The 25718-nt window shown below is 38.8% G+C and overlaps 1 protein-coding gene across 2 annotated transcripts; it reads left to right on the top strand.

The window, feature by feature from the left end:
* Positions 1-8711: 8711 nt before the first annotated feature.
* NUP50 (nucleoporin 50) lies at positions 8712-24544 on the top strand. Of its 2 annotated transcripts, none has more exons than XM_052690703.1 (8): positions 8712-8951; positions 11717-11795; positions 12848-12931; positions 14890-15082; positions 15883-16542; positions 17539-17617; positions 18815-18933; positions 20634-24544. In XM_052690703.1, the coding sequence occupies exons 2-8, from the start codon at positions 11727-11729 to the stop codon at positions 20834-20836; spliced, it is 1407 nt and encodes a 468-aa protein (XP_052546663.1). In that variant the 5' UTR covers positions 8712-8951; positions 11717-11726; the 3' UTR covers positions 20837-24544. The 2 variants fall into 2 exon arrangements, with proteins under 2 accessions (XP_052546663.1, XP_052546664.1); XM_052690704.1 differs by lacking the exon at positions 8712-8951 and adding an exon at positions 11366-11389.
* Positions 24545-25718: the final 1174 nt, after the last annotated feature.

Here is a 25718-nt window from a genome sequence, read left to right as displayed (position 1 = left end):
AGATATAAACTCTGACAAATGCATTTTTGTTTGGGGTGTGAAATTGGAATGAATCCTCTCAGGTTCCCACTTGCTAAAATATCTCTAAGAACTCTATGAAAGGCATCAATGATTTATGGTAGTACAAAAACCACAAGGACATAAATTAACAGTGCTATCATTAGTAGGGTAATGATGAAGAAGGAAGATTTATGTAACACACAAAAAGTCATGCACCAGCAACAATTTTGACTTAGGTGTTTTATGAAGTCAGCCTCACAGACTGCTGCATTCACAGGAAGCTAGGAAAACATTAAGGACAAGCAAGGCTCAGCACAGAACTACCTATGTCACATAAATTGAGAGATCACGGTAGATATTAATGGGGAAATCTACTGACAAAAAGAATCACCACCATTCTTCTGCCTCAGAGTTTTGTGCTTCTACTCAAATGTGCACACAGAGTCCTGGATGCAAGGCCACAAATAATGGAAAGAAAAAGAGCATTCAACAACTTGCACTGAACTAATTGCAGAACACCTTGGGCTTCTGAAAGTTTGGCAATGCATGACAGCTAAGATATTTATATGTAGTGAGAAGCCTGGTCTTCTTTTAGCATGTTTTTTACCTAAGTGAGTATACAAAGTCTGATTTTCTTGAACGGTAAACTTGCTCCTTTTTTTAGAAAAAATATATACATACTACTTAGAAATCTTGTGCGTAAGAATTAGGACTTAGAACTTAAAAAAAAAAATATTATGAACTAATGATTCATAAATAAATGTGCATCTGCCTTGCTGTCCAGCAGGTGATGTCACCAGCTATCCAGAGCACTTCATGCAGAGTGTCTTGAGATTTTTGGCTTAGAACTGGCAACAAATGCTATTAAGCAAATGGGGTTTGCTGCTGATTTCTCCCCTCACCCCCAATATTCTTTCAGTCAATAACAGATGGAAATTTATTTTTCTAACAATTACTATAGGCTTAGAATAGGCCTCGAATAACAACTCTTATTTCCAAATGAGAAGATGGAAAGCAGCAAAAACAGCTTCAAAAAAAAAAAAAAAAAAAAAAAAATCCCACACAAGCATTCTAGCCATCTGGACACTGAAATGCAGCAATAATGTTTCTCTACAGATAGGCTCTTACAACATGCGTACTCACCGTCCCACTGTGGATAGAATTAGGCTCTGTATTTCTATAAACTGCCGTACGTAGATAAAAACATATCATGTTATCATAAAGAAACAGGTTTCTATAAATACAGAAAATGTTAATAAACCTGATGGTTTCCTAAAAATTCATGGAAGTCCAGCCAAAAATATGGCATCTGTTTGTAAAATGAGAAAAAACTTATATGTGAAAAATAGCTCAAGTAATTAGTATTTTTTAAATTAAGATCATTACTGTTACAAAGATCTGCAAAGTCGGTACAAACTAATCTTTCGTTTGAAGTCTGGTAGAGCAGAATTTGCATGACAGTCAGAGAATGACAAAAATTGACAGTCTTGACCTATTTTGCAGCTGAGATTGAAATGAAGAGTGCTTTAAGCACTCTTAGAGTGCTGAGATACATCACTATGACAAAATATTTCAGTGCTTTGTATTGTTTCACCTCAATGCTGGTATGTTCGTAAATATTAATTAGGACTAATGACCCCACTTTGAAGTAAGTAATTACTATTACAATGATAATAAAGTAGAGTTCTATTAACAGAATAATCTTGAAAATGGCATGAAAGAAATCTCTTTGAGAACAGGGGTAGCATTTCCACAAGCATTTTTATAACTGAGTTAGCAGAGGTCAACCGCTTCCCCCAGCAACACAGGGAAGAGCGCAGAGAAATCTTCCTCCCTTTCCCTATCTGTATCCCTTTCCTTGCCTTCCCCCTTCCCCTTATCTTCCATTCCCTTCCCCCTCCCCTTCCCCTTCCCCTTTCCCTTTCCCTTTTTTCTTTCTTTTTTCCTTCCTTTTTCCTCTTCTTTCCTCTCCTTTCTTTTTTCCTTATTTCTTTTCCCTTTTTCTTTTCTGCCCTTTTCTCCTAATTTCGAATTGTTAAACATACACAAAAAATGAACAGAAACATGTAATTCCATGTAACAGGAATATCTTGGGGAATGAACTATTCCTAATTACACTGCTCCTATAATATAATGACACTCCTTAAGATGTTGTAGAGCTCTGCATCCTTGGGGAAATGGGTGTTAAGCCTTCCAGAGGTGCTGTGATAAACATGCCTTACATTCAGACTCCCAAAAATACATATAATGTGCTAACTAGCCTACAGAGTGTTCTTTGGTACTTGGCAGCAGTGGGAATGAACACATCAGATATAGTTTCTAGCAAAGAAAATTCTACATTGAGACTACAGAAACAGCAGTTGTGCTCTCCCTCCAAAAGCACTGTGAGAAAGGTGAACTCTCATACATTCGCAAAGGTCTTCCTCACTAAGGAGGAGAGCTGTGTTTGGCACATTGGTTTTAGAAGAACTGCAAAAAATTGTTTTGAAAACACTCGCTAGTGGTAACTTTGGGTAAATTAAAAGGGAGATGACTAATAGCTGTAGTCAGCACACCTTATGAACCACTGGAAGAAATTTTGCAGTTTCTTAGCTATAGTAATGAAAAAAGTTTGGATATTCTTGTGGAAGTGCAGTTTATTTTTAATCTTTTTGTAAGAATTACATTTTATTCTCAATTTTTACATCAACTTGCACATTTCTAAATAAATCAATATTTTAAAATGCAGTTTCTCACATGACCCTTGACTTCCCAGTTATGTTTTTAGTTTTTCAGGAGTAGTACGAACTGCATTTCATTTCTACTTTCTCTCTGAAGACCAAGAGACAACGAGGTATTCTGAGAGGCTAATTATGAGATCAGTGGTGACACTTCAGCAAACCCAATTCACTGCTACAAGATATTTCTCTAATTTCCTCTTTACTATTTTGGACCAGAAATAAAGTCACGAAAGCCAAGTCTTTTCGTAGATAGCTTTGTTGATGTACCTGAAGGTTTAATGGATAAACGCTGCAAAATGGAGACAATGACAAGAAGAAATCATTGCAATTCTGGATCAACACTGAGTTTGTTACCTGCCAACAGAACAGTAAGTTATAACACCTGTATAATTACACAGCATTAGATATTTTCTAATCATCAAGTCTTTTACATAGTATAGAATAACACATACATTTCCAATTAAAATAGTTGTAAGAGATAACTCAGAAACCTTCTGGATAACAATGCCCAACCATACAAGCATGAAAAACAGAACCAGTAAATGCCTAGCATCCTTCTAAGTGACCCCAGAAAACTTCCTATTGAAGGAACATTTTATAAATGGACCTTTTCTTAAGCACTAGGGGTGCTTGAACTACAATGAATGAGAGTTGACAGACAAAGCAATCCAAAAAGCTACAATTCTGGAATAATAAAATGTGTAAACAGCGGATAAAACCTATATTTTAATAAAAATGTATTTAAAATTATGTTTTCTTTCTTTCCCGTTGGTTACTTTTTAGAATCACATCTATATTTGATGTTTGGGGTTTTTATCAGCAAACTACACCTGAACCCCCTCATCTTCTATAAAAACAGAGGACCTGTCAAAGCCTCAGACCATACTCTGACTTGGCATAGTGGATGATGCAATCATGTGGGCAGTGACCTTTTCAGTTTAAATAGAGTGTCTTTCAAGGGCAATGCTGGATTTGTCTTTCAGTTCCTCTTCACATGCTCTCTGCCCCCTACTGAGACAGAATTATAATCTTTATTTTCAGCTTTCAGGCCCAAGACAGAGTTGGACAGAAAGCCCTGCCTGCGGATGACTTTCGTCTTGTCTCATAAGGTTATTTCTCATTATTTTTGCTGCTAGAACAAGATGTTATTTAACATTTTCTATCATGGGACTTGAATTACACCTGTTTCCCCTGCAACTTGGCTCATATTTTCACAGTGCTCTGGAGTAGCTGCAGTCTCGAGTCTTGGCTCAATCTGGCTGAACAAAGATTTCAGCTAAAAATGTTGGAGTGAATCAGTATTTCTACAACATATTTGCAGTCAGTGTTTTAATTGGATCCATTCTGAATGTTTCACAAACAAATTCTCTGGGGAAATTTTCCCAGATCACTGTATCTGCTCCCCTGTACTTTTTGATGAGTTTTTTCGTACATTTAATGGGTCAGAATTTCTCCTGTGCCAAAATCTGCTAAGGGCAGGCTATGGTTCCCTGAGCCCTCAGTGTACACACGAATCATGGGATTGCTAGCGCTTGTGCCAGCTGGCAGAGGGAACCAGTGGGCCAGCTGGCAGCTAAGGCTAGCTGGAGGGCAGGCACACCCAAACAGCCCTCCTCTCACTTTCTGCTCACTGGAGGACCAGTGCCAGGGAGCAGTCAGATGCAATCTCTATCTGAATGTGCTGTGCTGCCTCTGAGGGGATATGCTGGAGGTAGACTCTGATCTTGAACTGTTACAATAAGGAAAGGAAAGGGTGTTGAAGCTTTTCTAGTGCAATATTCTGTATTTAAAAAGAACTGTGTGGACTGTATGGGTTTTAAACATCAAGTGTTCCCACGGGAATTTATGTGAAAATTCAGCCCGTTGAACAAGCAGAAAAGTATTTTCATTTACTGTATTTGGGTTTCCCACGGTGGAAACTAATCAGCCATTACAAAAGCACAGGAGTGATCTGTGGCTTACATCCAACCAGGATGGTTCAGATATCTTTCACTGTATGGGTAGGAATCTCTGGACAATTGTTCAAACCAATACACAGCTCTGCATTTCCATGAAAACCAAGGAGGCTGAATTTCCTGCATGAAGGATTGCAAGGTCTCTAAGGCATTTACTTTTTTACCCAAAAGCATATTATTTTTTGTACCCAATCTACTCATACCAAATTGTAACAAGACTGTTGTACTTTGCTGTAAGAGTAAAGGAGCTGTGATCAAACCCAACCAGTTTACTGAGCTTTCTCCTTTCCTTCATGAGAAAAGCAGATAAAGGAAAAGATACTGCCTATATGAGTAGTTTGGTTTTTTTTTTAATTTTTTTAAAATTTATTTAAAGTGGATTAAGTACTTAAGCTTTTAGTTTTTACTTTTACTTAAAAGCTTTAGTAAATTCTATCCACAGGTCTAACTCTATCTACAGCAGTAATTTTAGCAGACATTTTTGTCTGGGCATAAGTGACAACAATTACATAGCTCATTTCAGTTCAGTCTCCCAAAGTAAGACTCTGAGCCTCTTAAACACCCACACCTTTTACCAGGACTACTGAATTTAAGACTGTTCATGTGTCAGCACTGCAGATTCAAGACTTTAATATACTGCTACTGCATGCAGTGAAATTGCATTATGCACCCAGCGGCAGCATTGCAAGACTTGGTACAGAAAAGCACTCTGGGAAGAATGTATATAAATATATATGTATATTTATGCATATAAATGTATATATGGGTATATAAAATTTATGTACCGTAACATGTGCGTTACATAAAGCAGAGATGATTAAATTTATACTGAAAGTTATTTAGAAATAGGTAACTTTTTAATGTTATGTAATTGTCTATCAGACTGCTCTACAAAGTGAGTATATAAGCCAGATAAAATGCATTCATAAATGAATGTGTAAAAGCTGACTAGAGACATTAAATTACTTGTTTGGGACCAGGCCACTATATCTGTAAGTGTTCAAGATACTGGAAACTGGGAGACTTACACAAAACTATTCCTGAAAATTTTATCTAAATGACTGGTTTGCAGGAACACAAAAATACATTTTTACACAAATAGGCAAAAAATATCAGCCCTTCATTTCCCAGGTTACTTTATCTCCAATTTAAGCTCCAGTCTTTTAGACATACAAGTTCAGTAAGGCTAACTTCAACCTGTTGCATAACTTATTTATTAGAAAAATGGCATCTTATATAGTATCATATTAGCTGCATTAAAATTCTGCTCTGAAAAGTACGCATGGCAGACAATATTCCTATTGTGAGTACTGTTATGTGCATTTATTATGCAGGCATGTGTACTTCCTCTGTTTGGATTCCAATATGCTGGGTGCTGCACAAAGCTAAGAAAAAATAGAGTCTATCCTAAAAGCTTTATTATCAGAACTGATAATGCTTTAATATATTTAAGAGGCATCATGAACATCACTGAGAAACTGCACGTGTAAATAAGACATGCAGGTCCCTCTCTCAGAGAACACAAAGCGTAGCATTTTGACAGCATGCTGTAAGAAAATTGACAGGAAAAACAAAAAGAAGTAGGAAGACACATGGGAATTGTACTTGGAAATGCACTGATTTGTATTAAAAAAATGCTACATGTTCCCATGTATTTCTTAATGACTACATTATTTCTGAAACAGAAGTAGATATATTGTGGTGTAACTTTGTTCAAGATTCGCATATGCATTTTTCTTCCAAGCATCAAATCTGTCTCAGAAGTTGTTTTACTTTGCAGACAGGTTGGCCTGAAGCTGTGCCTGTGTATCCTTCACAGTACTTTGAGACGGCTTGAAGTACTTTTTAAAGATAATGCTGAACAAGGCTTCCAGAAATTATACAAAATTAACTGGAAAATATTTGGTATTAACCTGTAATCAAAATTTCTAGTGATGAACCTCTGGTGATCTTTCTCAGTAGCCTGTAATAGTACTCAAATATACTTAACAACTTTTGTTATTTCTTCTGCTGTCCTTTGCTACAAATAAAGCCTAATACTCATCCCTCAGCAGGATGTACAGGAGTTTTTTTTTCCATTTTCCTAACAACATATTGAAGAACTAATCATCCTTTATTCCCCAGCTCTTCAAATTTCTGCATCAAACAAACAATTATTTTGACTTTGCTTCACTGGCCATCTTTCCTGCACTTTTATAATTTTGTTATGATTCTGTGGGTATCTTGCATCCATCTGAAAGCTTAGTGTCCAAATCTGGATGAATCTGGATGACCCAAGGGCTCGTATTTGACTCTACTCAACAGTAAGCTTCTAGTCCTTAAACATCTCAGCTGCCAGCATCTGAAGAGGTAAAGCAGTGGTTGAATTAAATGGTTGTTCCTGCCAGATGCAAATGAGTTTTTCCCACATTTCAGAGAGATGGGGTAGAAAGCAAACAGGAAACACTAGCATCCAGACAGTATTTAAAAATGATAGAGGAAAAGCACACCAAAGAGGAACTCGAAAGAGCTTGCCTGCAGAAGGAAGCACCTTTTGTGTTTTGGGGGCTAAGCAAGCCAAACAAACAACATGAAGCTCAGAGAAAAAAAAAAAAAAATAACAAAACACCTCCACACTTGTAGTGACAAGTCCAGGAACAAAGATCTGAAAATCATAAAAATCAGATGATGGGGTCAGAGTTTGTTAGTAAGGGTTTTGCATATTTTGCTTTTTTTTTTTTTTTTTTTTCTTGCAAGTAGAAGGAAACTGCTGTTGTTTTTGAAATGCCTTTTAAAGACTCTATCTTCTGACTGTCTTTGCAGCTGTGATGGGGCAAACCAGAGTGCACCCAAACTCTGGGGAAGGATGTCCTTAAACTACTAGGAACCTGCAGGTGTGACATTTAATGCACAAATTATTATTATTATATTATTATTATTATATTATAATTATACATTATATTATATTACATATAATATATATATAATATTATATATATATCTATATATATTATAATTATAATATTATTATTATTTAGCACAAATAATAAGGATAGTTTAGGGATATCAGAGTCACATCATAGAATCATAGAATGGCTTGAGTTGAAAAGGATCACAATGATCATGTAGTTTCAACCCCCTGCTATGTGCAGGGCCACCAACCACCAGACCAGGCTGCCCAGAGCCACATCCAGCCTGGCCTTGAATGCCTCCAGGGATGGGGCATCCACGCCCTCCTTGGGCAACCTGTTCCAGTGTGTCACCACCCTCTGGGTGAAAAACTTCCTCCTAAAATGAGGTAAAATGAGTTTTCCAAGCTCAAAATATATATTTCTTTCTTTTTAGGAAGGAGAGCATTAATGTATGAAAATACGTTGTTTCAAGGTTGAAACTCAACTGAGGAACAGCTCTCAGCTTCAGGACTCACGGGTCCTGTACGATAAAAATCAGCGTTATCTACTGAGATTGTTTTTGTCTCTTTCTCTCCCATGCATTGAATCTGTAATAGAGGAGCACGTTCTGAATGCTTTCATTTGCAGTTGCTCTTTTAAGGTTACACAGTCGCTGTACGTGATGCAAACTCGTTTGGAGACATTGCTAAGCTACAGGAGAGGCTGTTACTTCACGCTGGATTTAATCCCAATTACTGTCATACCAAGGAGGCATACCATCATACCGCAAGCGAGGCAGTTATAGGTCAGCCAGGCACAGGGCCGGGCCACTGCCACTGTCCCAAACCCGACCTGAGTACAGCGACCGTGACTCGGCGGAGCTGCGCCAGGCGGGGTCCGTAGAACCTCTCCTCACCGCGGCAGCGCCAGCTCTGACCACCGGCACCAGCGGCAGAAAGAACGCGCCTACATCACGTGACAGCGAATTCGAAAGAGCGGCGCGAGACGCCGACCACACGCAGGAAGCAGCCGGTCGGCCGCCCGCGAGACGTGCCGGGGCGAGGCCGCCCATTGGACCGGGGCGGTCACGTGTCTCGCTTTCCAACGGCCGGCGGCGGGGCAGCGGCCCGCCCCGCCCCTCCGTCCCCCGAGCTGCGGCCGCGGGGCGGGAGGCGCATGCGTGTTGGGGCGACCGCCGGGCCGGTGCCTGTCTGGTTCCGAACGTCTGACGGCGGCACGAAATGGCGGCCTGACGCCGGGTTGCCGGACGGCGGGAAGACAGAACGGGCGGCTGAGGGCCCGGGCGGGGGATGGTGAGCTGGCTCCGGAGCCGGGCAACTCCGATCGCCAGCCGTAGCTTCGGCCACGCAGCGACAGTCATCGGGCCGGGCCGCCGCGCCGCGCGGGTGAGTGGCAGCTCCCCTCCGTCGCTGCCGGGCTTCCGGCCCCGCCGTGGCCACGCGAGCCCGCGGCGCTGCGGCAGAACGAGGCCGGGGCTGCGGGGGCCGTTGCCGGCGGGACGGTGCCCGATCGCCGCGGCTCCGGGCGGCCCTGCAGGCCCCGCCGCGTGGGAGCGAGCGGGGAGGGATCGCCTCCCCTCGGGGAGGGACTGCGGGCGGTGAGGGGTGACCCGGTTGGGCGTGTGTCACCCCGATAGGCGGCCGGCGGATGAAAAAGCAGATCGGCGTTTGCGGCGGGAGGCGGGCTGCGTAGGGAGCTCACCGTGTAAGGTGTGCGGGGCCGGGTAGGATCACGGCTTTGAAGGGCGGGTGGCGTTTTGAGGAATTGCGCTGGGGGATGGCAGGAATACGTTCCGCTGCACGGGAAGGGCAGAGTTCCCATTTAATCACCGTGGAGGGAAGAACCGACGGTGTTCTGCGAGACTGCTGCTAGCTCTTGCAGAGGAAGAAACGGGGCCGCGTGTTAAAGCGAAAGAAGCCGTGTTGAAAGGGCATGTCGTTTGAGGAAGCGAGAAGCCTGGCTCAGCTGCCCCGTGTGTGCCCTGTGACTTCCGGGCCTGATGGAAGGCTTAAGAGCGGGGGTGAAAAAAGCTCCATAATGCTGGTTGTGCAGCCCCACGCTAGCTGGCTTAAGGCTCTTGAGTACTGTTGGGATGTCGGTGCTTTCTGTCGCTCCCACATCTGAGGTTGTGAGTTGTGACAGTGCAAGATTTTAACCCCCTGTTGTAGAAATAATATTGTGAAATGTCAGAGAAGTTCTCGTAATACTATGTTAAATAATGCTATACGTATTAGGCGGGTTGTAGTAGCTGAACAAAACACGTGTTGAGCTTTTTAAATAAAAAGCTATTTCTCATAATTCTTCCATCTCAACCTGCACAAAGCACTTGTGACAGAAAACTCCTGAAGGTTGTGCTGCATCTAAAAAATAACATAGAGATCGTTTTGTGTTGCTTCCTGTTTCACAGGTTAGAAATGCCTAGAATCCTCATGCTGCTGTCTTCATATAGGTTAGATTCTCTTGTCAGCTCCTATTTTCAGACCTGACCTAGAGAAATCACATGAAGACAAGTAGGTATAAAGAACCTGGAGCCTGAGCCAATTAGTTTGCCACTTTTTCCTCACAGTGGAGAACAGGCTTTCTGGTTAATATCGTGCTTGTAATGCTTCAGTGGCTGTCATTAAGACTGGTAATGTGATCTTCTGTGGAATCCGATGGAGTAACTCTAGGTTAGTCTCATGAGCCTTTGAGCTGTGGCTGCTGCCAATGAGAGGCAGTCTTGCCTTCCTCTGGTGGCAAGTGTTTGTGTAGGCTGTATTCCCACAGGGAAACTGCACTGGGGAGCCAATTTTAAAATAAGTATTTTTAGTTTTTTTCATAGGGTTAATTTAACCAGTTACCTTGTCTGCAGAGAATCGTGTAGTGTGTGGTAGGACCTCTTTTTTTTTTTCCAGCAGAATGGGGCTTATGCCTTTTTAAAGCATTTACAGAGAACAGTTTTTTGTTTGTCCTTTTAAAAGGTCCTGTAGATAACTTGCCTTGTAAAATTCATGGCTTTCAGTTATGACCCCTGTAAGGCTGCTGCTATGCAGTTGGATTTACTGTTGTGCTTAAAAAATTAATAATAATTGGCTAAGTGAAATGTTCTGTAATCACGCATTATCATTTTTGGCTCTGTAATTCAATTCTTTGTGGAATTAGTTTTTTTCTGGACCAGCCTAAGAGGGCTTTTTGAGGAATTTTATATCTTTCACTTGCTTAACATTTATATTGCTACAGAACTATGTACTTGATAAGCTTTCATATCTAGTGCCAGATGAAATCATCATCAAAACTTCCTTCCATATCAAATTTGAATGTAATTACTTGCCAAATCTTTCAGATAAAATAACTTACCTGGATTCATTCTTTGTTTTTGAGCACAGATGATAAGTTTACAAAAAATGGAAGTCAGAAGTTAAAACTACAGATTTTAATTCTCCAAAGTTTACTTTGCGGTTCAAATAGCAAAATTACAGTTAGCTGCATACATTAATAGTTTTAAAACCCCTGATAACACCTAGGTGTCTTTTGGAAGAAAATTCATCTGATTCATTTGCAATAGATTTTTTTTCAGCATTTTAATCAGTAATGTCTTAGCAATGTGGCTCTTTGTGGGAGGGTATTATTTTCATCCTTACCCAAAGTGAACTGGCTGTCCAGCTTTGGTCGGTCATTATCAGTATTGATTTTAGGTGCTGTCAAGGAACTTTTCTCTTGCAAGGATGTTATTGTTTACTGGGTATCCTGAAGCAAGATGGACTGGGATGTGTAATCTTTTAACTAGATCCTTTTATGTGTTTTTGTTGTTTTTTTGCAGCCCATCAGCCTAATTGGTGACAAGGTATGGAATACAAGACTGAAAAGGAATTTTTCTAACTTGCTCCACTGCTGAAGAAAAATTACCCTGTGATTGAACTGCATGTTTCTATTGTTGCTTAAATTTAGTGTCAAGTATGGCTAATAACCACAACCCCAGTTTCATATGCTGTGTTGATTGTTGTTGCAACAAATGTTGAAAACACTTGGTTTTCAACTGTTGTTTCAATTTTGACTTAGTTCTGTGTGAACTCTGATTCCAATTACTTGTTCGGAATAACGAAAGTTGGAGATCCTTGCTGCTTAGAATGACTGGGCAATTGATCCTATGCATTTCTGATATATCCTACAGGCGTGGAAAAATGGCAAAGAGAATTGCAGAAAAGGAACTGACCGACAGAAACTGGGATCAGGAAGATGAAGCTGAGGAGGTAAGACTGTACATTAGATTCCTCAGATACATACTTATTTACATGTAGATTTTATTCATCTTGTGGGTAAAATCTTCAGTAAAATTTGTTAGAAGTGTAGGAGTTAAAGATGATTTTGTTTTGTTTTTAAAGCTTCCTCTATGTGCAGATAATATGGCAAAGCAGCTTTTAACAGTCACCACCAGCTTAGAGGAAAGGAATTTTACATTTCTAAAGGGAAACCTGGGCTTATTAGGATGTCTAAAATTTTTGAACTGTTCAACTGCATGATGGATATTTATGCAGTTCACAAGAAAATGCTTTTGATTTCTTGAAATAGTTGACTCTCTGAGTTTCACAGATATAATGTAGTCTAGATATTTTCTTCACATATTTCCTGGCCTTCTTATTTAAAGCATGTGTTTTATCTCTAAACAAACTGTTCTAGTTTCTGTGCTACTAAAAGAAAAAAAACAAGCTTAGGCTTTATAGAATGTAAGAAAGAGAACTGGTAGTACTTTTTCCTAAAACTGATAGAAGAAAGCTTCATCTCCTTATTCATTTTTGGGTAGTAATTAGTCATTAGCTAACTTTACCAATACTTGAACTTCTGTTTTTGTGGAATTTTTGTGGAAATTGTGGAAAACTGAAAGTATATCTCAACATACCTTCTCCAAACTGGATATTGTTTGTAACAGTGTAACTGTTACTGATACAGTACCTTCAGCAAAATTAGTTTCCTTGCTTAAAAAAAAAAAAAAAAATTGAATTATTTGCCATAAGAAAATTGAGATTGCAGTCTGTATAACAGAAAAATTGAATGCATGTTTCCACAAAACATGGAAAACAGAGTTGTGAAATATCAGCTAATCATCCAAGCACCTGACGAGCTAATGGTAGTACTGTAATATTCCTCATTTTTTAAATTTCTTCTTTTGCTCATTAGGCAGAATGTGTTCAAAGAGTACAGTTGTGTTCAAAAAGTATCTCAGGATTTCAGTCATCTCTTCAGGCTATGACAAACTGATAGATTCTGAGAATGCCACTAATAATTCCGTAACTTTATCTCCAAGGTGGGAACCTTCTCAGTGGCTAGTGAGGAAGTCCTGAAGAACAGAGCTATTAAAAAAGCAAAGCGTCAGAATGTTGGATCAGAGGTAATGTAATCACTGAGCATTAGTAGTATAATTTCAGTCAGTTGCAAAATAGGACATCTGTGTTCAAGACTTTACTTATCTGGGCTTGTAACAGTACTATATCAAGCTATTGTTTTAAAGGTATATGCGACTAGCCAACTGCTCCACTTCCAATCCTGGCAGTAGGCTTCTGGAAATCAAGCCTGGAAGCTACTAATTATTCATACTGGAGGCCTGGGGGATGTCCAAGGCAGTAAAAGCCAAATTATTAAGTTGGTCTAAGAGTGAAAGAAATGTCTGCTGTCAAAAACAATCGCACTTTCACCCCTTGAAGTGTGACGTACATTTTGCAGTAACAAATGGAATGTAAAGAAGAAGTTTCCTTCCTTAAAGGTTTAGTTCCTTTGAAATCGTTAACCAGTCTAACCATAATGGAGTCCTTTCAGAAGTTGTTGACAGATGCTTTGTCAATCATCTTTTTGTGAAACTGTCTTTCAAGATTGCACACCCCACGTTAGGAATTGGACAGTTTTTACCTGCCATCCAGATTGCTTTTAGATAGGACAAGACTAGGCTCAATTTTGAGCTATGTAGCTTTTTCTTATGCTCATCTTTTTCCCTCTGTCTAAGCACTATAAATGTGGCAGCTGTCCCATCTCACTTTTACCTGTGGTAGTTTTAGCCAGAGATGTGGTAGAGGATGCAGTTACTTTGATGACTCTATTAATAACAGGATTATAGTGATATTAAAACAAACAGACAAACAAAAAAACCCAAAAAAAACAACGAGCACCTTGGACAGGAAGGATTCAGGGGCAAAATAAAATGGATGGGACAGAATTAATTGAGAAAGGGGACCAGATGATTGCAGAAGAAATGATATTAAGGCTGGGATTCAGCTGTAAAATATCAGAACTCAAAGAAGTCTAATAGGCTAGCCTGAAGTCTAAAAAGCAGAAGAGATGTCAGGATAGCCAACTCTGCATGATAAACCTGTGAAACATTTACAAAAAGATAAACTCAGAGTTTACTGAAGTTCATAAATGGAACAAGCAGAATGCTGCAAAGACAAGAGTCTGCAGTTTTACTGGGTTGTCTGGAGAGAGGTAGGACTGATCAAAGGACAAGATAAAAATAGCCAGCTAGAAATGAGAAACAGAGGACTGAACTGGTAAAGGTGAAGCACAGAGGGAATCAGAGAGAGCCCAGGCCTGCAAGGCCAGATAGTGAAAGCAAACCTAAAATTGCTGAGTTCTGCTATTTCTCAGTGACAAAAGCAGATGAACCTCAGAAGACATTCTCCTTTTTCTGAACACTGAAAGAAGAGGAATTCTACTTCGGTAATAAGTGCTCATTACCTCAAAAGATATGTAGTAGATGAAAGTAGCAGTGCCTGTTTGGGTGTTAAATGTGCTATATGGCTATCTTACAAAAATGTGTAAGAAGCTACATCATAAAATACTATGGTAGTAGTGTTCAGAACTGGGTAATGAAAAGGTTGCAGAATGCAAATGCGTTACACTGTCACACACAGTTTGTGTTTCCCATCAGTCAGATTGGAACAATTTTGGTAAGTCTTAGATATTACTACAAAGTATGCTGTTTTGATGAGTCTGATGAGGGCTGGACTCTAATTGTGGTTGTTCCTGAAAATGACTCTGCAGTTATATATTGCTCCATGATTATTTGAAGAAAACAAGATGCTATGAATGTGCGAATAGGTAGACAAACACATCTGCTGCTCTGAACAATTTCTAGGCATCCATTTCCTGTAAATAGTTCATTTTCATTCCAATCCTCTGAGTCTTTTAAAAATAGTACCAGTAATGTGTCATAAGGAAACTATTAATCCTGTTTACATAGCTAACTTAGAATAAGGGACGTAAGGCATAAAATGACACATTGAAATTTAATATCTAGTGGCTTTAGAAGCACAGTGATGCATATATGACTGATTTTTATTTTATTTTTCTATCCAGCCTGAAAGTAGAGGAGCGTTTAAAGGTTTTAAAGGCTTTGTATTGCCTTCTGGAAAAGAAGGAGGTGGCTTCAGCGGATTTGGTAATGGTGCAGGAATAAAGCCTTTAGAAGGCCTGTCTAATGGAAACAGCAGTATCTTCAGTTCTCCTTTCAGCAGTTTAAAGACAACATCTGAAACAAAATCTGCTTTTGGTAAGCTTTAAATAAGTGTACATTCATCAAAATGTTCAGCCGTAAAATCTGTAGAGTTAATTTAGTAGTGAATAAACAAATTCCAATAATTCTGTAGCTCTGTTTCTTAAAGATTTTAGACTAGTGGAGAGATTTCATATCAAATAAATGCAGTTTTAAGAGGTGGAAACTACAGTTGGATCTGATACTGGACATAAAAAATTTAGAAACAAAGGGAGTGGAAGAAGTTTGCTACAGTACGCTCTGAATAGTATGAAAGAGCTGATGACACATTCCAGTTAAATCATCCCAATTATCTGAATCTTATTATTAAAAAAATACTGCTAATGGAAAATATCCTTTGAGTAGCGCTGACATCTTTATAGTTTTGTTTAGTTTTGCTTTTAAGGTCTTGTTTCTGTATTTTTTACTTTTTTTGAAGTCTTAACCTTTGATTCTTGTACATCTAGTAAGACTGACTGCAATATAAGAAGTTTATCTCTTACATTTTTACCTACATTTTAAGATGCTAAATATTTTGGTAAATCTAATTCTAGTCTTGTGCTTTGGTATTTAGTCCCTTAACTTTACAAGCCTTACTAAATACTTCTGTCAACGTAGCAAGTTTAGATCTGTTTCATAGCATTGCCTGGTTTACTCAGCCTGTGCCATCTGGCACTCAGCATTGTGATGCAGTGAACTGTACATAACTGAACCAGACTTAAATGATTTGATAATTTGATACAGAAACAAGGAATGTGTTTTTTTGTTTTGTTTGTTTTGTTTTAAAGAAGTCCTAATGCACATTTTTCTTTTAATAGGATCCCCCATGTCAAATGGTCCGACTACAACCACACTTACTGAGAAGGCAGCTGCAAGCCCAAAAGCTAATGGTGGCAGCCAACCATCATCATCTGGCTATACTCAGAGTAAAGTCTGTAGCTCTAGTGTTTATCACAAACAGCTAGCAGCTTTAAACTGTTCTGTGCGTGACTGGATAGTTAAGCATGTAAACACAAACCCGCTATGTGATCTGACTCCTATCTTTAGAGACTATGAGAAGTATTTAGCAACTATTGAACAGCAACATGGAAACAGTAGCGATAGTGGCTCTGAAAACGAAAGCAACAAGACACCTGGCACGCAGTCTGTCTCCACATTTGGGAATTCAAAGCTACAGCAAGGATCAACTTTTCTATTTAACAACAAAACTGAGGATGCCTCTGACAAAAAAACCGAAGTTGCATCAGAAAAAAGAGACCCATCAATAGGAGCCACGTCAACTGTCTCATTTAATATTGGCAAGAGTGGTCACAGTTCAGGTTTCAGTTCCTTTGGTTCAGGAACACATAGTAGTTTCTCATTTTCTCCTGGAAATTCAGGTTTGTTTGGAAAAGATGCAAATCAGACAAAGTCTGTCACTGCAGTATCCACCAATACGTTGGAAGCTCAGACAGAAAGTGGGAACAGTGATGATAAAGGTAAGTTGTATGTGTAAAAATCTTTTTAATGCTAGACTGTGAATGACTGTGACTTAAGAATACTGCAGAAATCACAGTTCCCGTGCGTGAAAGTTGCAGAATGATGCTACCCATGTGGGATTCTCAGTATTGCATACTGCTTAAGTAACACTGAAAATGTATGATTATCAAAGCCTATGCATGTCTGTCAGACTTGTTTCCTGTAATAAATTCTTAAGCTGAATGCAAGACTGAAGCCAATGAAATTTAAAGCAACTGGTATGTCTTTCTCTCATCTTTGAGCCTGTAGGACATCTCAATTCTATTGCTTTTTCCTGTAGCTTTATTACAGAATCACAGAATCACCCGGGTTGGAAGGGACCTTATTAAAAGATTACTCAATCTTTTAATATTACTCAATTACATAAGATATGAAACACTTACATCTTATTTGCAAGACTGCAAGAGACAAAGTTGCTTGCTATTGGGAAGTCTGTAGCTAACTTGAATATTGTTAGCTGATAGAAATGCTGTAGCAGCTGAAAGAACTGCAGTGGCATAATCCTGCCCTCTCGTCTGTCGTATCTGCAGCTGAGTACCCTTCTCCCAAATTAAACCTGGCCTTGTGCGCTTATTATTACTGAAGGGTACTCTTATGTTAGAATGATTTTTTCCCCTGAGAAAAGGTTGTGACTTAAATTTGACTCATTGAGCTCTATTTGCTGTGTTTAAATGTTTTTTGATTGGTTGGTGGGAGTTTGATATTTTCATCTAATTGAAATTGAAGATGAGCATAAAGTTGCTTGACTGGAGGGAAAAAAAAAAAGAAAAAGACTTTGCATAAGTGAAACCATCTAAGAGCCCACACTGAATTAAACATATTTTGGCAATCACTGACAGGCTATGCATGTTTATATGTATTATGTTATATGTTTATATAACGTCTATAGAATGAATAACTAATTCTAACACAAGCCTGACATTAACACGTGGGATGTATTGAAACTTTATTTAAAGGTGGAGAAGAAGAGGAAGAAGAGCCACCAAAAGTCATTGTTAATGAAATAAAAGAGGACGATGCTTTCTACTCAAAGAAGTAAGTGTCTTTGCCTTAGAATAATGAATCATAACTTTGGGAATAAAACATGAAGTTCTGCATGTAAAAACATAATTACGAAGACGTAGGATTTTACTGATATTTTTGTGTCTTAAACACAGCTATTTGTAATAAGGGTTTTTCTTCATAATTTTTTTTATTTTATAGTGATTGAAGGAATTTCTGCCTTTGTCTGTCTGTAGTGTTCTTATTATTGTTTGTTGAATAATGCCTTTATAATAATTGTTACTGCTTACTCTCTACAGATCCTGAATACAAGTCACTGTGTGTGTGTGTGTGTGTGTGTGTGTATATATATATATATATACATTATTTTTTTTTTCCCTGAAAGTAATGCTTGTCATTTCAGTACTGAAAGGAATAGCCTCCTTTTACTGAACTGATGTGTACCACTGTACTGTATTTCGGGGTGCATTACAAACAGCATAGGGCAAAAGAGGTGATTCTCCTGTTACGTCTAGCATAGGAGCAGCCTTGTGTTGAGTATTGTGTGCAGATCTGGGCTCCACAGTACAAAAAAGATCTGTGAGTGCTTACACAGGAGGGCATCAAAGCCACTAAGAGCACAGAAGGGCATATCCTATGTAGGAGAAGCTGAGGACCAATGGGCTATTCTGTCTGGAGGAGAGGAGGCCAAGAGGTGATCTCCCTGCTCTCTGCAGCTCCGTAGGAGTGGAAGCAGAAAGAGGTGCCAGACTCCACTCCTGTGAACTGATTACAGGATGGGGATGGCACAGAGCTGCACCAGGGGATGGTCGGACTGGACATAATTATTTACTGTGGATACATTTATTTACTGTGGTATTTATTTCCAGCCATCAGGCATTGGAGCAGGCTTCCTAGGGAGGTGGTTGATGCTTCGTGTCCGTCAGCGTTGAAGAGGTGTTTGTATACCACCCTCAGTAATATCCTACAGCTTTTGGTTAGCTCTGAAGTGTTCAGGACTCAATGATCCTTGAAGGTCTCTTCCAAATGAACTGTTCTATCTGTTAGAAAATAAATCAAGCAAAGTCAGGAAGAATAAGGATTTATTACTCCTAGCCCAGAAAGTTAACTGATTATTGTTAAACTGCTGGCTTACTGGGAGTCAGACATGGCCATACATATCTACACGTATATTTGGGGAAACTGCTATTTTTTCTCTATACAAACTATGTTTGCTTTTCTTGTGCACAGATGTAAACTGTTCTACAAAAAAGATAATGAATTTAAAGAAAAAGGTGTAGGAACATTGCACTTAAAACCAGCAGGAAATGAAAAAACTCAACTCCTAGTCCGAGCAGATACCAATTTAGGTAAGTACATTTCTTCTAACAAGTCTTGATGTAAGATTCTCTGCAAAGCATTAGGATTTTATACATAGTATAAATGATGAGATTCCTGATTTTTTTTCTTCCCCTCTTGGATAATTTCAAGCAATTGGAACCTCTAACAAGTATTCTGAAATAATACACTTTAAGTAGTGCAAGGAAGTAAAAAGTTACGGTGTATGATGGGGTACTTTTTTCCCTAATTTTGTTTTAGTAGCTATTTGCCACCTCTGACTTGCTGAATGGCTGTGAAGCTCGGCTTTAGGACTCCACAATCAAGTATATTTGTATCAGAGGTGTGATGAATGTAGGTGATTGTAATTTCTGCTATGATGTAGGCCATGCATCACCTGTTTTGATATTAATTGTTGAACAGCTTTGCTACATCTTCAGTACCTCATTTCAACAAATGTGAAATGGAGTTCATATTAAGTTGGCAACTTCCATAAAATACAGTAAATTATGCTTATAAAGATGTGAGAACTGAAGCCATGCTGTGCCTGCAAAGCCACTGGTAAACCTTATCTCAGTTTCACTTTATTAAATGCTCTGGCAAGTCTGTAAAAAGCCCCCACAGACCTATTAGACAAAGTTTTCAAATATATGGTGAGGCTGTAACTCCTATGTTGGTCACTTCCAAATCAATGACTTCTTTTGATGGAAACGGGCAAGGTTTGCCTGATAAAAGGCCGTTCTTTTATGCTGAATGGAGCAGGCGAAAACTTGCTTTCTCCAACTTACATACCCCATAACAGAAGTCTTAGTTTTTAATTCAGCTGATGCTAATTTTCATTATGTTGATTTACATTCCCTCTAACATCATCTGAGGTGATATTAGGAATTTTTTTTTCTAGCTCATACACTTCAGCTTAATGACTCCAAGCACTGGTTTGTACAAGCAGCTACACTCATAGTGATGCCCACTTTCCTTTTTGCTATCTTCACACAGTGCTGTATTACTTTCCTTAAATCTCACTGTGTTTGAAAAACTGAACTGGAAAGGAAGGCGAAGACTGACTTTTCCATAAACACTACTACCGTGTTGTGAGCTATTCACCAGGTTTACAAAACGTGTGCATCTTCTGTTGAAGCAGATCTGAGTTTGTTTGCAACCCTTTTAATAGACCACTAATACCGTGCATCTCCAACTCACTACAGAGTGACATGGAACCACTATTAGTAAGAGGTAGACCACAACAGCTGTGGGATATGATTTACAGAATAAATACTCCGTATTTATACAATAGTTTGTCCATTTTTAGATTAATATGTCTGTATGTGTGTTAAAGCTAACTTTTTTTGCTTTTGCTTACGAGCTGTGCTTCTGAATGAGTAACTTGCATAAGCATAAACTAAGTAGTGACTCAGTTCCTTATTTGCTGATTCTCCCACGTTCCTTTTTCACTGTATGTCTCTACTGTCATTTGCTACACCTCGGCTCCCTCCCTTCAGAGCAGGAGGGCGTAGTGTTTTTCAGATTCCTCCTTTCTACTGAGTAAATAAATTAGGAACAGGGGCTGTGAGCAGATGCTTAAAGAATAAGACAAGTATATACGACACTTTGGAAGGAAGTGTCTTTCCTTCTTTCCAAGCAGACTTAAATCCCTATTTAATAAATATACTAACATCCATACTGTAAAAAAAGCTGGAAAATGGCTAATTTTTTTTTCTCCCTTTACATGCAGGAAATATACTGTTGAATGTTCTAATTCCACCCAAGATGCCGTGTACAAGAACCGGAAAAAACAACGTTCTTATAGTTTGTGTTCCTAATCCACCAATTGATGAGAACAATCCAGCTGTTCCTGTCACTATGTTAATAAGAGTGAAAACAAGTGAGGATGCAGATGAATTGCACAAAATCTTACTCGAGAAGAAGGAGGCTTAAGTATGTTGCAGTCAGTGATTTGAGAAAATATTGCCAAACTGCTGCTGCTCTATTTTTTTTTCCTTCCATATCTTCACTTGAACACTTAACTCTTTATTCTAAGAACTACTATAGAAATTCTGGAAAAATCTGTGAGGAAAAGGTAAACTAGCTAATAAAAATTTTAACAGAACAAGTTTTTGGACTGTGCTCCCTCATTTTTCAACGTTGAAATGCAGGACCTCTTCTGGATAAACTACACTGACTTAAATTAAAGCATGTTTTTAACACTGGTCAATTTGACTGAATGGACTGAAATCAGAGTATAAAATATGGTACCAGAGATTCCTCACAGACTACAGTGCAATGCAACAGCCTCCTATTTTGAGAGGATATTCAAATGTAATCGTTGAAACTGTTTCTGTACTCAAGATTTTTATTTTTAATTGGTCTATCATGCTGGTGAGACTAATTTTTCAAACTGTCAATAACGACAATGTACCCAAACAATGATGATGTATATTGTACTGTGTTTTAACTCTTACAAACTTGTGTGATTCTGGGACTTGGAGACTGCATCTCCAGCTATTTAATACAAAGTTAGCTTGCATAGTCCTGTTGACCATAGTGTTTCTTAAAGAAGAACTGTCATTTCTGTTCTTACTGTAGCAACAAGCTAATGATGTGCAATAGTATAAGCAGACAACTGGAAGACTGTTTATCTTGGACCACAACCATAGCTGGCATTTACTGCCTTCTGACAAGTCAGAGGCAAAGGTTCCAATGTATTCTTCCCTAATCTGTTGGGCTAACACTGCAATTCAGCAGGGGCAGAGGGTACTTATCTTGCTAGTTGCTAGTACTCCACTGAAGATAGCTTTTTCACAAAGTTCAGGATTTGTAAAAATCCTTGTACTCTCTCTGGCCATTACCAAGAATGCATGCACAAATGTATGTCAGTAATTATCTTTCCTACGTGCTCAAACTACAGTGCATTGCTGCACTCCCTAAAGCAGTAGTTCACAGCTTTGGGATGAGCTTTCTGTCACAACGAGGGAGCACTTATTTAATCTGTAACAGGTTTTAGCAGAGTTGAAATAAACCATATGGCAGTGATTCACAGCCACAGAACAGAACATTGTTTTGTCCTAGGTTTCCATCAGACTTTGTTCAGTTAGTTAATCCTTTTCTTTTTCAAATCTTGTCCTGGTTGGCTGGCAACTCCCTCATAAATATTTTTCTGCTTCACTTCCATCTCTGAGAACTATGAGAGAGCTGGATGCTGATGTTCAATTTGACCTCTGATTTGCTACAGTGACCAGCTCTGGGGATCTGGAAGAAACGTGCCACCCTGCTTCTGGCTAATAAGGCACAGAGGGAAAAACCAAATATTCACTAATGCAGCAGCACGATGCAATTCTCACAGGGGATGATACAATCTGTGACAGTGGCAGCCTGTGGTGGGGAAAAAGCAGCGCCATTTGAGTAGATTTCTTCTGTCTGCTTTCCATGAGGGAACAAATGGCTGTCTTTAGTCCTAGTTTACTGCACAATTCAGGTTAAGGCCTTTCCCCCCTCCCCCCGTTAACCACAAAGGAGAAAAACTTTACAGCATCTACAGCCCTCCTGACCAAAGTTCAAAAACAAAGGCCTTTGTTCAACATGTCAGCTTCATGAGATCACTGGAATTGCATTTTTAACACTCAAGTGTAAAGGGAGCATAGATAATGTTTCAAGTATTATTCAATAAATACAAAGCTGTGCCTTTTTTTTTTCTTGCACCCAGCTTAGTGTTTAACTGTTAAAAATAATTGACATTACTTTCCTCAATTTTGATTTTTCCTAAACTGGAGGCCAAAAGTTGAAGGCTTTCACAGGAACTGTGTGAATGAAAAATAAAACTAATGCCTGAAACTTTATTTATAGGCTCAGGTGTTATCACCCAAGGGCTCAGTAAATCTTGCATTTGTCTTTAGTTTGTAGTGTCTTAACCTGTTGCCATGAAGCAGCATTTATAGGTTAAACTGCTGGATGGGGTGAGCAGATTTTTGTTACGCATCTCACTTTAAGAGTAATTCAGTACAGATGGTTTCAGGGGTCTTAGTTTTATGTTTATTTCCTAAATCTCATGGGTTTATAATTTACTGCATATCCATTTAAGCGTGGACCAATTAAAACAGTTAATTAAGAGACAAACTGAACTTCCTAGGTATCCTTAATGATTTACCTCCAAAGCAAGGCAGTCGCAGGGTTTTTTTTTGCACATGCCTCTGGCCCAATTCTAAAACTGCCTAATGCATCTTTGTTGTGTTTTCAAGGGTGGCCATTCCGAGGATGAGCAGAGAGTCTAAGAAAAAGGTAAACAGAGTAATAGAATACGCTGATACTCTGGAGAACAGTGTTCATGGTAGCAAGCAATATCTTCTGTTAGCTGTGGGAAAGACTATTAGAGATGAAACATCCAAATTCTTTAGCAGTGTACGTATTTATCAGTAAAGTGTAGGGAAAGGTGATAGAAATCTTGTGTTAATCACAAAGTCAGATATCTAGCTTTAAAAACATGGTTTTAAAAGTGGGAAAGATAACTGCAAATTAGAGATTTAATCAACATTCTCAGTGACCCTGCAATTATCTGACTATGAAGCAGTAGAAGTCAGTCAAACGTTTCACGTGGTGTTCAATTATAAAGCACAATCCTTCACAGTACTGTTACTAAAACAAATCTGTGATAAACCTTCAGTTTCTATCTAAATATTAAAATAAAATGATAGTTATAAAAAGCTAGGCATCATTACATAGAAAACTAAAATGAGCTAAAAGCAACTTAGCGGGGAGAACGGAAATCAATTTATGCCTTCATAACTAAGTGGCTACACAGGGGAGGACTTTGATCAGAATTCCTGTTCAATGAGGCATTCCTGTATCGTGGTTAATATCAAGGTAGATATCAGACAGCTGATATTAAAAAATCTTAAGTTTCCTCCTGTAATTTGAGTTAATGCCTAGACTGTTAAAGCTGTACATAGGTGTTGGAGTGTCTAATAGATGATATGCATTCTTCCTTTTGTTGCAATTTTGAAATTTCAGCAGCTTGAAAGCCTTTTCCCTCCCACCTTTTTGCTCCTCCAAAAGAAGAAAGTGAAGATCTCAGCTTCTTTTCACTTCTCCGAACCATCTCTAAGAGAGATTATTACAGTTGTTGTGAATTTTATTTTAAAATACTAAGTTGCTATTTGCAAGTCCTTTGTAATGTACTTAAATGATCTATTTGGGAACACAACACAATCTTCCTATAATCTCTTTTTGCTGATGGACATGAAAACTCAAATCTGTAGTTTAAATGAAGATGTTGCAGAACACAAACCAATTAAGAGGTAAGGCTTTAGTAGCAGGAACTTTAGTTCAGCTCCCTTTGCAGCACTGTAACACTTACAATGTTCTTAAAGACCTACTTTCCGATGCCTTAACTTATTTGCATCTGCTAAAATTTTGTAGCTGGTGCCTGCGTGCAAAAATTTACTGTCATTAAACAATTTTCAGTGGCATGAGGTAGTATAAATTCAATGAAAATGCTGAATGTGATTATCTCTTAATAGACTTCAAACTGCTCTGAGTTTTTCAATGGATACTTACTTTTCACATAACTTGTAACAATGTTTTCATTAGTTCTCATGCATTGAGGAAGTGTACAAAAATCCTTGGAAAATGTGAATAAATGAATGAGAGAGATGTCTTGTGTGTATCCCTTTCACTTGGACTGTAAGCACTATGAACAGAAGGAATTCTACACTCAGCTGCTTGCAGGTGAGCTGCCTAAGCTGCTATCACATCACCAAAGGCTTGGTCAGCAAAATACTGACCTGACGTGAGGTAAGAAAGAACCAGGGTGGCCTTTCACTTGGCAGAGAAATGTTAGTTCTTGCATATTAAGAGAATTACTGTGGGGACTGAAATCTAAAAATCTCTCCAGCTTGAACATTAAAAGATGAAAAGCAGTCATCTCTGTTTGCCTGACAGTATCCAGTGAGTGACATTTTTAGGTCAAGCCTAAAAGCTCTACCCAAAAGCCAGGCCATAAAGTGATTCTTAGCTGTCTTGTGACAGTATGCTAAACATCAAAAGCAAATTTAAAAACATAGATCAGACTTGTAAAGAAAAGCCATGAACTGAGACCGTGAGAGTTACACATATCATACAACTGTGCTTTCTTCCGTTAGCCACTGTTGTTCTGTTCAGCCCTACCTCAGTTCTCTCTTTAGTTCTGGATCTGTCCATTCCCACAAACAGGAGCTACTTTTTGCATGAGGGAATAACAACTGTTGAGCAAACATTACATTGATTTTAACCTGGATAACTTAGTCCCTAACCTGACACAAAATTTCATGCTCATTTGTACAAGTCAGTGTCCAAACCTGACAAGTTCATAAAATACTGATAACTTCCTGCATTTTCCATCACCCTGCAACCCTAGATGTTGCTGAAAACTTGAGTTAAGATGTTATACTATACTGAATATAATACTGCAGTGTATCCACGGTGAAAAATAGCAACAGCAACCACATTTTAGATGATTTAACATTAAGAAAGCGAAAGTAGTATTGGCTGAGGGTGAAAGGATTAGGTTTCTACTGATACGTCTCCATTTGAAAGCGTGTAATATCAAGAAAAGTTGCACAAAAAATACAAAGAGCAAACTGAACACTACCACAGTGCAAATTACTAAGTGTAACACAAATAGCAAGATGGCAGTATCCTCCCATCTTCTAGAGAACTTGTGGCTGCAGTTCTAAACCAAAGATTTTACCATTTGCAAACCAGAAAACAGCAAAAGTGAGCGCAGATGACTGCAACTTCTGAATATCCAGACTCAAAGAGCATGCACTTCAAAACAGTCTGTATTATC

This window comes from Tympanuchus pallidicinctus, unplaced genomic scaffold, assembly GCF_026119805.1.
Source record: "Tympanuchus pallidicinctus isolate F22 unplaced genomic scaffold, pur_lepc_1.0 scaffold27, whole genome shotgun sequence".
NCBI classification, from domain to species: domain Eukaryota; kingdom Metazoa; phylum Chordata; class Aves; order Galliformes; family Phasianidae; genus Tympanuchus; species Tympanuchus pallidicinctus.
The sequence above is the reverse complement of the archived record's forward strand: the minus strand, read 5'-3'. Positions and strand labels throughout refer to the sequence as shown.